General features: G+C 45.3%; 2 protein-coding genes across 2 annotated transcripts in view; both read right to left on the reverse strand.

The window, feature by feature from the left end:
• LOC309551481 (vomeronasal type-2 receptor 26-like) overlaps positions 1–18,867 on the reverse strand; it is a gene marked incomplete at both ends in the record, with an annotated part of 1,345,010 nt that overhangs the window by 1,139,414 nt on the left and 186,729 nt on the right. The gene's annotated exons all lie outside the window — the stretch shown is intronic.
• Positions 2,641–3,815, reverse strand: LOC309569032 (vomeronasal type-2 receptor 26-like; the record flags this gene model as incomplete). The annotated part of the gene is made up of 2 exons (XM_082274793.1): positions 2,641–3,548; positions 3,794–3,815. 2 exons carry the CDS (start codon positions 3,813–3,815, stop codon positions 2,641–2,643), a joined length of 930 nt encoding a protein of 309 aa, XP_082130919.1.

The following is an 18,867-nucleotide window of genomic DNA, read 5'->3' on the forward strand; positions in this document are numbered from 1 at the left end:
ATATGTATTAGACAATGTATTTACCGGCTGCTGTCAGTTCTGGCTGATTTTTGAAAAAATATATATATTTTTTGCTGTAAAAAAAAAAAAATTAGGGCAACTTTTTCAATTTCAATACTTCTGTGATGACATTATCCATGTGCTGGGACTATTTGTGCACAGCTAGTACGTCTTTTGTGGCTGCAAATATGACCTAAAGGTTTTTAAAGTTCGCCTCCCATTAAAGTCAATGGGGCCCGCCGCGAACTCGCGGTTCGCAGACTTTTGAGAAAATTTGCGGGTGACGTTCGCGAAAGGCCCCGGCCGATGTTTGTCCATCTCTAATCGTGAACCAATTTTACCATGTTTTAAACATATGTGAAATAAATAATATTTTCCATTTTTAAGAAAAAAATCTTATTGTCGCACCATAAAAATTCCACAATTGTTGTGTTTGGGATGTAGAAATTTGTCTAGGAGATTTGGTGCCAAAAAAGTTGAGATCTTCTGCAATGCAATATAAGAGAAAAAAAAAAAAAGAAACACAAGTTAATCATTAAATTGCATTTAACAGATACACTATATGGCCAGACTTTTTTGGACACATGGACATCACACCTACAGTACATGGGCAGGTTGGGCATCCCATTTCAAAATTACAGTCATTAATATGGAGTTTCCTTCCATCCTTGTGGCTTTAACAGTCTCCGGTTTTTTTGGAAGACCGTCCACAAGATTTTAGAAGAAACATAGAAACATAGAAGAGCAATGGAAGAAAAATGACCAAGTGGTTATGCCTGCCCCATTTTTTTATTCATATACTTTATTTTTTTTGTTTGTTTGTTTGTTTTTGTTAGAGTATAGATCTATGTTTGCCCCAAGCATGTTTGAATCCACTTAGAGCCGGTTCACACTTCTGCGTGTGCCGGGTTCGCATGTCATGTTGGTGCGCACTGCTCCGACATGACATGCGATCAGCTGTGCGGTGCGAGTTTAGCCATACAGTTTGTATGGCTAAATTCGCACCGCACCCGCAGCAAAGACGCACAGGAGGCATTTTTGCTGCCGCATCAGGATCGGATCGCACAGCGGTTCACACTTGTGCGATCCGATCCTGTGCGAACTGCACGATCGCACTGCGATATGCGATCAAACTGGGGGTGTCGTTAAGATTACATTGACACCCCCAGCGGATCGCATATGGCAGTGTGAACTGCCGGGGGTGCGTGTGCGATGCGGGAACAGGCTGCGAATTCGCAGCCTTCCCGCATCGCAATAGTGTGAACCGAGCCTTACTGTTAGCTAAATCTCTACCTCTATTCCAAGCATCAACTACTCTTTACGTAAAATAATACTTTCTACGATTAGTTTTGATCTTTCCTCCCTTCTAAGTTGAGATCATGTTTTTTAAATCGACAGTGTAAAAATAAAAAATAAAAGGTAAAATAAATCATAAAAAAATAAATTAATTAAAGCGCCCCGTCCCTCCGAGCTCATGGGCAGAAGAGAACGCATATGCAAGTCATGCCCACATATGTAAACGGTATTGGCAGCACACATGTGAGGTATCACCGCGATCGCTACAGTGAGGGCAATAATTCTAGCCCTAGACCTCCTATATAACTCTACACTTGTAACATTTTTAAAGCAGTACCTATGGAGATTATAGATGTTAGGTATCAATTTAAAAAATTGGGCTAACTTTACGGTTTTCTTGTTTTTTACTTTAAAAAAAGTGTATTTTTTCTCAAACAAATTGTGTTTGTAAGACCGCTGCGCAAATACGGTGTGACATAAAGTATTGCAATGATCTCCATTTTATTCTCTAGGGTCTCTGCTAAAATATATATATATATCTATATATATATATATATATAGATATATATAATGTTTGGGGTTTCTAAACAATTTTCTAGCAAAAAATACTGATTTTAACTTGTAAACAACAAGTGTCAGAAATGGTCCCTAAAGTGGTTAAAACAAAAGAACGTTGTGAGGTGAGGTAGTGATGGTAAATGAGAAGACCTAACTCACAATCAGGTTAAGGTCAGGGCTCTGTTCAGGTTATATAAGTTCCTACACATCAAACGTATCAAACCATGTCTTTGGGGAGCTGGCTTTGAACACAACAGCACTGTCATTCTAGAACAGAAAAGATTGAAATGAAACAGTTGCCTACATATACTTTAGATGGGTGACTGATAATGTTTCTGGAACTGCTGGTACCGGTACTGGATTGCTCTGGTACTGACTGATGATCATGAAGCTCCCTTTCCTTTCATACAGCAATCAGTATGTGAGAGTAAATTGGGAGCAATCTAATCACAGCTGTTTACATTTTGTGATGCTGTGATTGGTCACAGCATTTTTTGTGTTATCTGCACTATGCAATGGACAGTGCAGTCACAGCACTTTGTTTCTGCATGCTTTTGGGCATGTAAGAGAAATAAAGGAAAGCTCTTAAATAGCCCCCTGTCCTGTAGCATCCACCTTCCATCTATTTATGTATAGTGGGTAGAAAAAAAGATTTTACTTTACACAAAAAATCTTAATGATGATGATAATGTAACTCCTATTAATAATGATAATTATTGTAGGAATATGGCTGAACGTGTTTAATCTGGTCTACAACATTATACATTGGGTCAGTATGTGATATATTTACAACAATCTCTTCCCCAGCATTGTTTCCCTTGTGTTCAGCTCAGGTTTTAAAAGCAAGATGTAGAGTTTTGGAGAAAATATACACAATAATATTCCAATGCTGGAGGTCAGTATAGCAAAAACCTCCACAGCCACCATGTATTTCCCTGTGGTGCTCAGATAGGCCGGGATCATGGCAATCCAGACACTGCAGAACACCAGCATGCTGAAGGTGATGTACTTGGCCTCATTAAAACTGTCCGGTAATGTCCTCACCATGAAAGCCAGAACAAAACTCACCGCTGCCAGAAACCCCATATAACCCAACATAGAGTAGAACCCGATAACCGCCCCTTCATTACACTGAATGATAATCTTCCCAGGATAGGAGTCCATGTCATACTCCTGAAATGGTGGAGAGATGGACAACCAGAGAATGCAATTCATAACCTGAATGGATGAGCAGAATAACATGACTGTATTGGGAAGTTTGACTCCCACCCATTTTCTACAAGAGCTTCCAGGTCTGGTGGCTTTAAAAGCAATGAAGATCATGATGGTTTTGGCTAGGATAGAAGACACTGAGATGGTGAAGGGAACTCCAAAGGAGACTTGTTGCAGCATACAGGTAATATCCACAGGACGGCCAAGGAACAGGAATACAGAAAGGAAGCTCATCATGAGGGAGAAGAGCAGAATGAAACTGAGGTTCCGATTATTGGCTCTGACTATTGGAGTTCTCTGAAACCCAAAAAATAGTCCAAATATAAAGAGAGATGTTTTAGCAAATATGACTGAAGTTATAGAAAAAAATAAAACTAGTATATCTTTCTCATATGATAAATACTCATTGATCCTCTGAATACAAATATCTTTAGCTTTGTTAGGCCATTCATTTTCAGGACACTTCTTGCATTTTTCACTGTCTGTAGAGTAAATATAAGAGTAAGCATGGTATACCAAGAATGCAACTGTTTGACAGTACTAACTATTTTTTTCAGTAATTTATTTTATTTAGCCTAAAGTTTTTTTGGGGTTAAGGTGCAACATTGATTTTGAATTAAAATCCATACAAAATAAAAACAAAAATGTTGGAACAATTTATATGGTGAATATCTCAAAAAAGACTTAATCATGAAGTGCGATGATGCCCTTTGGAAAATAAAATAACCTTCAGCCTCAATGATGGCCATGATGCAGTCTATCTGTAATCTTAGCATGTTTTTTTTTTATCAAGAAAGTAAACTTTTATTAAAGAATAAACAAAATTGCAAACATTGTACAAACAGCAGTATTCGTAATTCACATAAGGATCATGGACATCCAACAAAGAGAGGTACAATGAATATACAATATACCACATAGCAATGAAAACACAGTAATAATCGGTAAGCACTCAAAAAGCTAAGTGGCAGACCATAGAGTAGTTCGAGAGTAAAAAGAGAATAGATGGAAGGGGAGGAAGAGACAAGTGAGAGGTAAGGGAAAGAGGAACACAAAGAAAGGTTAGTGGGGGGGGGGGGGAGAGATAGGGAAGGGAAGGGACTCTTCACCATCTACAAACATCTGCAACACACCAACCACCAATGATTAGACTTCAAGGAGCCTATGCATGACCAGCTCTGGAAGGGCCAAGGCTGGGTCTTCCAGCCATGGCTGCCATATTGAGTGAAACTTCTTATGAGCCTTCCTGTGCTGATAAGTAAATTCCTCTCTGACCAGGGAACTGTTAACCTTTTTGATCCACTGCTGCACCGATGGGACTCTTGCGGAAATCCAAAACCTAGCTATGAGTTTTCGAGCTACGTATAGTAGCCGAGTCACCGCTACATGGGCATTAGGAGTCAAGGCGTCTACCTCTAGTGCACCCAGGAGGAGGACTACCGGATCCCGAAGCAATTGAAAGTTGTAGACTCTGGATATCGTGGATATAATCGCAGTCCAATAGCGAAACAGTTTTGGGCATCTCCATAGCATATGTATCAATGTTCCCTGGTCCCTATCACATTTTGGACACATGGGAGTAGGCCTACAGCCCCAGCGGTGCAGTTGGACAGGCGTTCTGTAAGCCCTGTGGAATAACATAAGGTGGGAAACTTTGTGCGAAGCTGAGACCGAGACCATCGGAACCGAGGAAAGGCACAACTCCCACGTCTCTCCATCTATTGGACCCAGGTCCTCCTCCCAAGCCACACGAGCAGGGAGGGAGGCTGGGTCCTGGAAAGAGCCCATGAGGGCCACATAGACATCAGAGATCATGCCCCTCCTGTCACTGGCCTGAAACACCCCAGCCAAGAGCTCGCCAGGGGTAGACTGTAGCGGCGCAAACCTGGCCTGAGCCGCCAAAGCATGTCTAAGTTGCAAAAACCTGAAAAAAACAGACCGTGGTAGATTGAATTCCCTCTGCAGCTCCAGGAACGATTTCAACACCCGCCCTCTATACAGTTGTGACATGAAACAGATCCCCGACATCTTCCAAAATTCTGCACCCTCCAAGCGGAAAAGCTCTTTGTAATTCCTATTGTCCCATATAGGGGTCTCCGGTAGGAAGCCCCCAATCGAGAGCATCAGCTTGACACAACGCCAGACCATCCTAGGCAAGGTGATTGTCGGCACACCCGCTGGCAGGTGTGCAAAGCCTGCCTCCAGATGGACCAAGATCGGGGACGGGGAGTCCGTCGGAGCCAACATGGCCCCAATGGGGTCCTGCGGGTCCGAGTTCCCCCAACCTCCCATATGTTGTATCTGGGAGGCCAGGAAATAAACCCGGGGGTTCGGCACCGCCAACCCACCCCCAGCCTTCCCTATCTGTAGGGTGGACAGTTTAATTCTGGCTACTTTCTTACTCCAAATCAGCTCTCGGAATTGAGATTCAATCCTATGAAACCATCTTCTGGTAATCCATACTGGGGTATTGTGGAAAACATAAAGCAGCTGGGGAGCCCACACCATCTTTATAAGGTTGACACGACCCGCTACTGAAAGCGGTAGCTTGCACCAGCTCGTACATTTAGATTGAAACTTCCGCAGCAGAGGCACTAAGTTCAACTCGAGATAATCCGAGGGGTCCGGGGTCACCTGTATTCCTAAGTATTTAAAGCTATCCACTATGCGCACCGAAGATGCACAAGTGGGGAGAGGTTCCAGAAGGGGGTCCAGTGGCAACAACACCGACTTGTCCCAGTTAATGGAAAAACCCGAAAAGGTACCAAAATTAATTATAAGGGACATTACCGCGCTCAAGGACTGTCGAGTATCACCCAAGTACAGCAGGGTGTCATCTGCATAGAGGGAGACAACGTCCTCTCTTGGCCCACGTCTGAACCCGACAATCTCGGGAGAGGCCAGCACCCTCGTCGCCAGTGGTTCCAGCGCCATGGCGAACAGCAATGGGGACAGGGGGCACCCCTGTTGGGTACCCCTATGAAGGCTGAAGGGCTCCGACAGTTCCCCATTAAACCTCAACCTAGCCGTAGGCTTGGCATATAACAATTGGACACAGCGTAAAAAACGAATCCCCACTCCGAACCGGCGCAACACCGCCCATAAATATTTCCATTCAACGCTGTCAAATGCCTTGGCGGCATCTAACGAGAATATCGCCCTGTTTCCAGGGTTATCTACAGGTATTTGAAGGTTCAGGAAGAGGCAACGAAGGTTCAGTGCCGTAGAGCGAGCAGGGATATGGTTACAACTAAGCGGAAGACTCCGTGAAACGCGTCAACCGCCGTGCTCCCCTTTTCCCCCCATGTCTCCGACTGTTTTGGTTTCATCTTGGATGATTTTATCTTTTTGCCTGCAAAATAAATTTGGATTTTAACTTTTTGCATCTTCAACCGGTTGTGCGGCTTTTTGTGCTCTTCCATTTGCTGCTATCAGGACTGCGGATCCGTGCCTGCACCTGGGTTGGATGTGTTTGGAACTATCCCCTCACTTGAGCGGTTCTTTTCCCTCTTGACCGTTTGGAGCAGGGATAAAGCCAGATTGGTCCCGATGTATAACCTTATGGATAATGTGAGAAAGTCGGGTTGCCAAGATCTTCGCCAAGATCTAGACGTCCAAGGTAAGCAAGGAGATGTGCCTATAGGAGTCAGGTAAAGTCGGGTCCTTGTCAGGCTTCAGGATCAGTATCACAGTAGCTTCCGTCATAGAAACCAGTAACTTCCCCTCACGGAGAGCTGAGTTAACCACTTTACCACCGGAGGATTTTGCAGCTTAAAGACCAGACCCCTTTTTTCAACTTGGCACTTCGTGATTTTAACTGATAATTGCTCGATCATGCAATGCTGTACCTAAACGAAATTTACGTCCTTTTTTTCCCACAAACAGAGCTTTCTTTTGGTGGTATTTGATCGCCTCTGCGCTTTTTATTTTTTGCGATATTAATAAAAAAATAGTGAAAATTTTGCAAAAAAATGACATTTTCAACTTTGTTTTTTAAAAAATATCCAATATACTCAATTTATGTCATTTTTTTTGACCAAAATATATTTAGCTACATGTCTTTGACAAAAAAAAATCAATGAGCATATTTTTATTGGTTTGCGCAAAAGTTATAGCGTCTACAAACTATGGTGTAAATAGTGAAATTTACGCAGCTTTAATTTCTGACTGCCTATCTCATTTCATGAAGTGCTAAAATGGCGGGGCAGTACAACCCCCCCCCCCCCAAACTACCACTTTTTTTAAAGTAGACATCCTAAGGAATGTCCTGACAGGCATGTTGAGCTCATTGAGTATTTCATTTTTTTGTCACAGGTGTTTGAAAAATGACTAAAAAATATTTTTTTTACACAAAGTTGTCATTGAAATGATATATTGCTCACACATGCCATGGGTATATGTGTAATTACACCCCAAAATAGATTCTGCTGCTTCTCCTGAGTACAGGGATACCACATATGCGGGACTTTTTGGGAGCCTAGCTGTGTACAGGAGCCCTAAAACAAATCGCCACCATCAGAATTTCAAAGGGCGTACATTTTTCATTGCATTTTCTCACTACCTATAACGGTTTAGGAGGCCCTGAAATGTCAAGATACCACAAAACCCCCCCAAATGACCCCATTTTGGAAAGAAGACACCCCAAGCTGTTTGCTGAGAGGCATGGTGAGTCCATGGAATATTTTATATTTTGCCACATGTTTTGGGAAAATTACAATTTTTGTTTTTACACAACGTTGTCACTAAAAGATAAATTTCTCACACATGACATGGGTATATGTGGAATGACACCCCAAAATACATTCTGCCGCTTCTCCTGAGTATGGGGATACCCCATGTGTGAGACTTTTTGGGAGCCTAGCTGTGTACAGGACCTCAAAAGCCAATCAACACTCTCAGGTTTTCTAATGGCGTAAATTGTACATGTCACCTCTGCACTACCTGTCACAGTTTCGGAGGCCCTAAAATTCCAAGATAGCACAAAACCCCCCTAAATGACCCCATTTTGGAAATTAGACACCCCAAGCTATTTGCTGAGAGGCATGGTGAATCCATGGAATATTTTATATTTTTCCACAAGTTCCGGGAAATATATATATATATATATTTTTTTTTTTTACACAAAGTTGTCAGTAAATGATATATTGCTCACACATGCCATGGGTATATGTGAAATGACACCCCAAAATACATTTTGCTGCTTCTCCTGAGTACAGGGATACCCCATGTGTGAGACTTTTTTGCAGTCTAGCCGAGTACAGGTCCCCGAAAACCAAACCCCACTTTCAGGCTTTCCAAGGACGTAAATTGTTGATTTCACTCCTGACTACCTATCACAGTTTCGGAGGCCCTAAAATTCCAAGCTAGCACAAAACCCCCCCAAATGACCCCATTTTGGAAAGTAGACACCCTGAGCTATTTGCAGAGAGGCATGTTGAGTGTTTTGCAGATCTCACTTTTTGTCACAAAGTTTTGGAAATTGAAAAAAGAGGGAAAAAAATGCATTTTCCTGTTTTTTCTTCATTTTCCCAAAAAAAATGAGAGCTGCAAAATACTCACCATGCCTCTCAGCAAATAGATTGGAGTGTCTACTTTGCAAAATGGGGTCATTGGGGGGGGGGGGGGGGGTTTGTGCAATCTTGGCTTTTTATGGACTTCAAAAGTGTGATAGGTAGTAAGGAGTGAGATCAACAATTTACGCCCTTAGAAAGCCAAAAGGTGTGCATTGGGTTTCGGGGTCATGTACGCGGCTAGACTGGCAAAAAGTCTCACACATGGGGTATCATTGTACTCAGGAGAAGCAGCAGAATGTATTTTGGGGTGTCATTTCACATATACCAATGGCATGTGTGAGCAATATATCATTTACTGACAACTTTGTGTAAAAAAAATAAAAAAAATAAATAAAAAAAAAATTTCCCGAAACTTGTGGCAAAATATAAACTATTCAATGGACTCACCATGCTTCTCAGCCAATAGCTTGGAGTGTCTACTTTGCAAAATGGGGTCATTTGGGGGGGTTTTGTGCTATCTTGAAATTTCAGGGCCTCTGAAACTGTGACAGGTAGTCAGGGGTAAAATCAGCAATTTACGCCATTAGAAAACCTGAAGATGGGGATTGGTTTTCGGGGTCGCGTACACAGCTAAGCTCCCAAAAAGTCTCACACATGTGGTATCCCTGTACTCAGGAGAAGCAAAAGAATGTATTTTGGGGTGTCATTTCACATATATTGCTCACGCATGCCATGGGAATATCATTTAGTGACAACTTTCTGTAAAAAAACAACAACAAAAAAAAAAATAATAATTTTCCCGAAACTTGTGGCAAAATATAAAATACTCCATGGAATCACCATGCCTCTCAGAAAATAGCTTTGGGTGTCTACTTTTCAAAAAGGGGTCATTTGAGGGGTGTTTGAACCGTCCCGACATTTTATGCACAATCTTAGCCACACATCACCCACTCTTCTAACCACTTGAAAACCAAGCCTTTTCTGTGCCTTTTTGTTTACATGAAAAAATATATTTTTTTTTACTAGAAAATTACTTTGAACCCCCAAACATTATATATTTCTTTAAAGCAGAGGCCCTATAGAATAAAATGGTGGATGTTGCAAATTTTTTTGTCACACGGTATTTGCGCACTGATTTTCCAAACGCAATTTTTGCGAAAAAAATACATTTTTTTTAATTTATTGCACAAATACACTATATAATTCCAATTTTTTGGGTAAAATTTAAAAGATGATATTATGCCGAGTACATAGACACCTAACATGACATGCTTTAAAGTGGCAAAACCATACATACATTTTTTAAAAACCTTTAAAAGTCTCTACAGGTTACCACTTTAGACTTACAGATGAGGTCTACTGCAAGAATTACTGCACTCGATCTGGCGATCGCGACGATGCCTCACATGCATGGTACAATTGTGGTTTACATATGACACTAGACCAACGCTTGCGTGCGCCATTGCGCGCAAGCACGGGGGGAAGGGGGGGCTCAATTTTTTTTTTCCTTTTTTTTTTGCTTTTTTATGTTATTTTGACACCTTTCCTTTAATTTTTATTTTTTTTATCATTTTTATTGTTATCACAGTGAATTTAAATATCCCCTATGATAGCAATCTGAAGTGACAGGTACTCTTTTTTAAAAAAATTGGGGTCTTTTAGACTCTAGATCTCTCCTCTGACCTTAACGCATCTGACCACACCAAAATTGGTGTGATAAAATACTTTCCCAATTTCCCAATGGCGCTGTTTATTTCTGGCGAAACAGAAGTCATGAAATGCTCGTAGCCTCCGGCATCTTAGGCCATAGAGTTGATTGGAGCCATTCTCATCTCCAATTAGCTCTATGGTTAGATAATTGAACCACCGGCTGCACTCTAGGGTTAACCGGTGGGACAGGAGAGCCCGAGAAAAACCACGGAAGGCTGCGGAAGGCGGCGGTGGGGGGTAGTCCCCTCCCACTGCATGTAAAAGCAGTCTAGCGGCCAATTACCTGCTAGGATTGCTTTTACATGTAAGCCGACCGCTGGCTGTAAAAAATGATACCAAGATCATGCCTAAATCTGCAGGCATCATCCTGGTATAACCACTCAAAGTCCAGCAATGTACCAGTACATTGCTGATCCTTGTTTGGCATATAGGTTTTTTTTTTTTTTTCATGCAGCCTGTGGGCTGAACGAAAAAAAAGAGAACCTATCGGAAATCAGCACAGGAATAATGCGTAGTATTACTCATCATTAACCGCCCAAACAACCACCCACTGAATTTAATGATGGGTATACACGGCACTATCCACGTATACCAAAATAGGATTTTAACTGCAGTGCTGAAATCAGAAAATCACCACAGCTGCTATCAGCAAAGGTATCCATATATGCTGAGCGCAAACACTGTTTGTGTCAGAATATATAAAATCAATGTCGAGTACCTGCAAGAGAAACAGGTCACAAAAGAATGAAAAAACAAACAAAGGACATGAAAAAAAGTACAGTAGGAAGAGTAGAAGAACATATAAAATGACTGACACAACAACAGTTTTTGGATCCTTTTATTTTTCTTTCTAACTGTTTCTTGATGTCTTGATTTGGGACTGCAATCTTCCAGCTTGGGTCTCTCAAAATGTCGATGGACATCCAACATCCTTCGAGACCCTGTGTTTGTGTGCCCTACACTGTGTCGTGCTGTACCCTACACTAATACTCCACTAGTGTATGGTAGCGCTCAAAACATTCCCCGATGCAGAGACCAGGTTGGTCAGGACATTTGGGACAATAATGACGGGTGTCACTCCTACATCCGCGCCTGCTACAGACACAACATCTTTTTTGGGGGTATCTTTGGGTAGGGGTACGCGGGAGGGCATAAGGAAAATGCCTCTCATGCAGCCGGCTCACTGCATCTGGAAGGGGAAGTTGGGCAGGCATGCCTCCTGGGTACAGGTAGGCAAGGATGACCGCTTCCTGGAATTCCCGGAAGGATCCAGTTCATCGTGACGCCCTGTATAGGACAAAGGCGTTCAGCATAGCCAATTGGTAAAGGTAAACAGACACTTTTTTGTACCAGCGTCTGGCTTTACGGGCAACTAAATACGGCGCCAAAAGCTGGTCGTTAAGGTCCACCCCTCCCATGTTAAGGTTATATTCGTGGACACAGAGGGGTTTCTCCATAACGCCAGTTGCCGTAGTGATTTGGATCGTCGTGTCTGCGTGAAGGGGGGACAGAACATAAACATCCCGTGTATCCTTCCACTTCACCGCAAGCAATTTGTCCGTTTTCAAGCAGGCTCTCGCCCCCCGACTAAGACGGGAATTTACAAGCCGTTGGGGGAAGCCCCGGCGATTAGGTCGCACTGTGCCACATGCGCCAATTTGTAATTTGAGCAGGTGACTAAATAGTGGCACGCTTGTATAAAAGTTGTCCACGTACAAATGGTACCCCTTTCCGGATAAGGGTGACACCAAGTCCCAAACAATCTTACCGCTGCTCCCTATGCAGTCTGGGCAGTTGGGGGGCTCCACAGTGCTATCTTTTCCCTCATAGACCCGGAAACTAACTGTATAGCCTGTGGCCCTGTCACACAATTTATACAGTTTGACCCCGTACTTGGCACTCTTGCTGGGGAGGTACTGTTTCATAGCAAGGCGGCCAGTAAATTTAATCAGGGACTCGTCAACGCAGACAACTTGTTCGGGGGTAAACAAGGCTGCAAACCGCTGATTGAAGTGGTCTATGAGGGGCCGAATTTTGTGGAGCCGATCATATTCAGGGTCTCCCCAAGGACGACAGATTTCATTGTCGCTGAATGCATAAATCGCAGAATTTGCTTGTATCTCACCCTGGACATGGAGGCAGAGTACATGCGCATATGGTGAAGTGGACTAGTGGACCAATATAGCCGCAATTCACTCTGTTTAGTTATGCCCATGTGGAGGGAAAGGCCCAGAAAGATTTTAAATTCGGAAACCGTTATAGGTTTCCAGCCGAATGGTCTGGCAAGGGGCAAATTTGGGTTGGCGGCGATGAACTGTTGTGCATATAAATTTGATTGATCCACAATAGATCTGTAAAGATCTTCCATGAAGAACAGCTCAAAAAAGTTCAGGGGCGTAAAACCAGCTGTCTCCACGTGGATTCCAGGTTGGGCGTTGAAAGGGGGAAGTACTGGCGCTGTAGAATCAGTGGGTTGCCAATTGGGATATGCCAGCGCATCAGGGAGGGCACTATGGGCTCTATGGGCCTGTCTTCGAATACGCGGTGGCTGCGGGCCACTACTCGTGCTAGCCACCTCACCAGCTTCAACTGCACTTAGGGGACTCGCCACATCACCAAGTGTTACTGCAGTGCTGGTTGTACTAGGTCCAGGGTGTACAGGCCGCTGGCGCTTGCCAGGTCGCCAGAAAAATGAGCGGCACTAGTAACCACACTCTGCTCCATACGAGCACCCTGCGATTTCTGCATCTCAACAACTCCAGAATGGGGTCGGGTACGCCTGGGTCTAACAGGGACCCATCTGTCGTCGGAGCTATCTGTCAGGGACCCGCTGCTGTCATCTAGTTCGTATACTGACAGTAATTCGGTCATTGTAGCTTCCCCATCGCTATCAGATGACACGGCCAGCATACTATAAGCCTCTTCACCACTGTACAAACGTTTAGACATTTTGGTAACTAAATTTACCTGTACAGTGGTGTTGACTCACAGGTAATAAAAGCACCTGGTTGTCAAGGACTATTTCAAGCGCTACCAAAAAACTGCTAATGCTAGCAGGGATCAGGCCTGACTCTGCTAACACAGCGGTTTTGTGTTTTTTTGTAAGTGACAGTAATCTATTGATTACTACACTTACCTGGGTGAAAGGGTTAAATGCAGGTGCTGGCAGGAATCAGTGCTGACCGTGCAAACACTGCGTTTTGGGAACCCTAAACTATGGGGGCGCTAGTATAGTTCTGATCAGATCAGATATTGATCTGTTCAAACACTATACTAGTAATAGAAGTGTATGTGCGTGCAGGGGAGGGCTGGCAGCCTTAGGCCTGGGGGGCAAGTCCAGTCAAGTGGCCCATTGAACCACCGAATCATCTCACCATCCATCTGCACCACGTTGCCCACAGAGAGGGAGACTGCTCCACATTGCCCACACAGAGAGAGAGAGAGACTGCTCCACACTGCCTGCACAGAGAGAGAGACCGCTCCACACTGCCTGCACAGAGAGACCGCTCCACACTGCCTGCACAGAGAGACCGCTCCACACTACCTGCACAGAGAGAGAGACCACTCCACACTGCCTGCACAGAGAGAGAGAGAGACCGCTCCACACTGCCTGCACAGAGAGAGAGAGACCGCTCCACACTGCCTGCACAGAGAGAGAGACCGCTCCACACTGCCTGCACAGAGAGAGAGACCGCTCCACACTACCTGCACAGAGAGACCGCTCGCTCCACACTGCCTGCACAGAGAGAGAGACCGCTCCACACTGCCTGCACAGAGAGAGAGAGCTCCACACTGCCTGCACAGAGAGAGAGAGAGACCGCTCCACACTGCCTGCACAGAGAGACCGCTCCACACTGCCTGCACAGAGAGACCGCTCCACACTGCCTGCACAGAGAGAGAGAGACCGCTCCACACTGCCTGCACAGAGAGAGAGACCGCTCCACACTGCCTGCACAGAGAGAGAGAGACCGCTTCACACTGCCTGCACAGAGAGATAGACCACTCCACACTGCCTGCACAGAGAGAGAGAGACCGCTCCACACTGCCTGCACAGAGAGAGAGACCGCTCCACACTGCCTGCACAGAGAGAGACCGCTCCACACTGCCTGCACAGAGAGAGAGACCGCTCCACACTGCCTGCACAGAGAGAGAGAGAGACCGCTCCACACTGCCTGCACAGAGAGAGAGAGAGAGACCGCTCCACACTGCCTGCACAGAGAGAGACCGCTCCACACTGCCTGCACAGAGAGAGACCGCTCCACACTGCCTGCACAGAGAGAGTGACCGCTCCACACTGCCTGCACAGAGAGAGAGACCGCTCCACACTATCTGCACAGAGAGAGAGAGACCGCTCCACACTGCCTGCACAGAGAGAGAGAAACCGCTCCACACTGCCTGCACAGAGAGAGAGAGACCGCTCCACACTGCCTGCACAGAGAGAGAGAGACCACTCCACACTGCCTGCACAGAGAGAGAGACCACTCCACACTGCCTGCACAGAGAGAGAGAGACCGCTCCACACTGCCTGCACAGAGAGAGACCGCTCCACACTGCCTGCACAGAGAGAGAGACCGCTCCACACTGCCTGCACAGAGAGAGTGACCGCTCCACACTGCCTGCACACAGAGAGAGAGAGACCGCTCCACACTGCCTGCACACAGAGAGAGAGAGACCGCTCCACACTGCCTGCACAGAGAGAGAGAGACCGCTCCACACTGCCTGCACAAAGAGAGAGAGACCACTTCACACTACCTGCACTGAAAGAGAGACTGGTTCACACTGTCTGCACAGACAGAGAGAGACCGCTCCACATTGCTCGCACAGAGAGAGAGAGAGACTGCTCCACAGTGTGAACCGGTCTCTCTCTGCGCAGGCAATCTGGAGCTGTCTCTCACTCTGTGGGGGCAGTGTGAAGCGGTCTCACTCTGTGGGGGCAGTGTGAAGCGGTCTCACTCTGTGCGGGCAGTGTGAAGCGGTCTCACTCTGTGCGGACAGTGTGAAGCGGTCTCACTCTGTGCGGACAGTGTGAACCGGTCTCACTCTGTGCGGGCAGTGTGAAGCGGTCTCACTCTGTTGGGAAGCCTCTCTCTGTTTGGGCAATTAAGTGGAGCAGTCTCACAGACTGATTGCCCCCAGAGAGACTGAAACAGAGAGCCTGCCCCTTCCCCACACTCAGTACACAGACCAAAGAGACTGCAGGAAGATTAAGACTAAAGTCTTGGCTGTCACTGCTGCCACACTAAGCGTTACTTGTGGAGTCTGGACCTTCTCTTGTGAGTGAGCACCACACCACTGGGCAAGTCAAGCAAGCAGAGTAGCCGAGAGTCACAGTGAGCGCAGCAGACAAAACACGCAAGTCCTGCTGTCTCCCTGGGCATGACCACCAAATTCCCCAGGCTGCAGGCTCCTACTGTGTCCATTGCAGGTAGTGAGAAAAGCACCTGCAGACACATGCTGGTGCACTGGCCCCCAGAGCCAGATTAAGGGCATTCGATTTACCAAACTTCCATAACAGTTGTGTGTTGGTGTGTGAAAGTTTCCCAGCCATCAGAATACAGTGAACACTGCCGGAAGCTATAACAGCCAGCAGTGATCGACAATAAAAAAGAGACGCTGGTTGTACTGAAATCAGTTGATAAATTCTGTACAACCAGTCTGTACATAAATAGATCTAAATTCTGCCAGTTCAGCAGACATTTCAATCTGTCTATGGTGGCTTAATTCCATTAGTCTCTGGGTATAACCGCTTGCCGACCGCCGCAAGTACATATACTGCGGCGGTCAGCCCCGTGCAGGCAAAGTGACTTACCGGTATGTCACTAGCCTGTGAGCTAATAGGGGGCGAGCGCGCACCGCCGGAGGCGCGCTCCCGCCCCTGCTCACTCACTGGGATCCCTGCGCGTGTGACTGGTGGACCCGATGTCCGCCGGTCACTCGCGATCGTCAGTTACAGAGGGAGAAAGGCAGGTGGCTAATGTAAACAAAGCCGCCTGTCATTCTCCCTTGTGTAAGAACAGAGATCATACGGTCCTGCTATGTAGGATCGTAGATCTCTGCTGTTATATGAAAAGCCACGCCCCTACACAGTAAGAAACACACCCCTAGGGATACACTAAACCCCTCCTTCTCCAATAAAGTTAACTCCTTCACTGCCAGTGTCATTATTACAGTAACAGTGCATATGTATAGCACTGATTACTGCAGTAATGTCACTGGTACCCCCAAAAGTGTCAAAAATGTCAGTCAAGGGTCCGATCTGTCCGCCGCAATGTAGCAGTCCAGCAAAAAAAAAGAAAAGAAAAAAATTGCAGATCGCCGCCATTACTCGTTCAAAAAAAACAATAAAAATGACAAAAATCTTTCCCTTAGTAAATGCAATAACTTTTGCGCAAACCAATCAAAATACGATTATTGTGATTTTTTTTACCAAACATATGTAGCAGAAAACAACTTGGTCTAAAATGCTAAAAAAATTTGATTTTTGCATTTTTTTTGGGAAATTTCATATAAAAAAATATAAAAACTTTTGTTATTTTTTCAAAATTGTCGCTCTTTTTTTGTTTATAGTGCAAAAAGTAAAAATTTGCACAGGTGATCAAATACCACCAAAAGAAAGCTCTGTTTGTGGGAAAAAAAGGACGTCAAATTCCTTTGGGTACAGCGTCGCACGACCGCGCAATTGTCCGTTAAAATCACGCAGTGCCGAATCGCAAAATAGGCCCTGGTCAGGAAGGGGGTAAAATCTTCCGGGCTTAAGTGGTTAATAACATCCTCAAATCTTCTGAAAGGGATGTTCCACTAGGTGAAGAAATTCACTTTGAACTTCACCCTATTTCCATAACTCTCTATAGGTAATAGATGTGCAAACAATGAGGTGGATAGAATAGAAATAAGGTGAATTTCTACACCTAAGTGGAGTCCCCCTCCCCCTTTTAGAAGTGCAATTAACCTGGAGGGACTGGCATCTAGGAAGTTAATACAGGCAAGGAGGAAATGTGATATCACCTCCTCACTGCCTGACAAATGCCTCTGAAAAGTGATCTTAGCATGGATCACTTTTCAGTGAAGTGGCAGTTCCTGCTGTAAGTGCATACAAGCCTTTGGGCTCACACGGTGTGCTGTGGTTTGGCTGATGTGCCGCAGTCCCTTAGACTTCTTTTTAGGTTGTGCGTTTTTACTGCATTTTCAGAAAGTGCACCAAAGATGCAACATGCAGGATTTTTTGTGCACTTTCAGAACATGCAGTAAAAATGTGCAGTCTAATAGGAGGTCTATGGGACTGGGGGTAACATGCAGGAAGGCTGCCAGTACACCAGTCCAGCATTGCAGCCAAACCACAGCATACCAGTGTGAGCCCATTGCATTGTGCCTATAGCAAGCACGGTACTGTCACAGGCTGCTAGAAATAAAAAACATAAAAATCTCTCTGCAGAGAGGGGGAGGGAGAGACAGCGGGAGGGGGGGGGGGTGAGGAGAGACTCACTTTGGGGCTGGATAACTCGTTCTCTAAACACAAACTGTCAGCCCTGTCTGTGACATCGCTTCACACACAGCCGCACTCGGCCAGCTCTGGAACTGCTTGTGTGCAGTTCTGAGCTGGCAACACAGCGGCCTTTTCACAGCATATCAGAGCAGCCCAGGGGGAGATTGCCCTCCTTTCCTCCAGCCCAGTCTGCCCCTGGGGAGAGGAATCTTAGGAGCAGAAGCACCCTGAGGGCTAGACACAACAACAGGTTCTTTAGCCCCAGACTCTTGGTTACTAGAAGTAGTGGGCCTAGAACCCCATGCAGTAGACAAAAAGGATAACATAGCCTTGATAGCATCCAATTTCCCCTCTAATGCCTGCACTCAATTGGCCTGCTCTCCCAACAGTTGTCCCTGAAGAGAGACAGCCTGCACCAACTCACTGAGGTCCATCTGGTCCTAGTATAATATCAGGTTTGTCAGGAGACTCTAACCGTCCCTCCGGTTTCCTGACCTGTAGTATTCTCATCCCAGTGTCAGGTGGAAGGGCGGTTTAGATTCTACAGCCAAAAATATAGAACCTCAATATAAAGTGCACACAGGCTATATCAAAGAACACCAAACAAGCACTCGTGGTTAGTAGAGAGAGAAGTCAGCAAACCAAGATCAGCAAAAATTCAAAGGAGTAGTCCATGAGGCAAGGTCAGGATCAGGCAGAGTAGGCAACAGCAATCAACAAAATCCAAAGGAGTAGTCCAAGAGGCAAGGTCGGGAACAGGCAGAGTCAGCAACGACAATCAACGAAATCCAAGTTTACTACAAACACCCAGGGAACAAGACCTATACTAGGGCAAAGACAGGAAGGGGCAGTGAAGATTTTTAGGATTACTAGATTAGATGACAGCCATCTAACTACTACTCAAAAGGAAGTCCCCAGTGGCACAGGCAATAGGGAGCCATCCAAGAAACACCAGGTCTCAGGGTTGAATTCCAGACACGGCGTGATAGTCAGTAGTGATGTCGCAAACCTAAAATTCGCCGTTCGCGAACGGCGTACGCGAACATCGGCAAATGTTTGCGAACCGGGCGAACCGCCATAGAGTTCAAAAGGCAG

This window comes from Pelophylax lessonae, assembly GCF_965119305.1.
Source record: "Pelophylax lessonae genome assembly, chromosome: 1".
Lineage (NCBI taxonomy): Eukaryota > Metazoa > Chordata > Amphibia > Anura > Ranidae > Pelophylax > Pelophylax lessonae.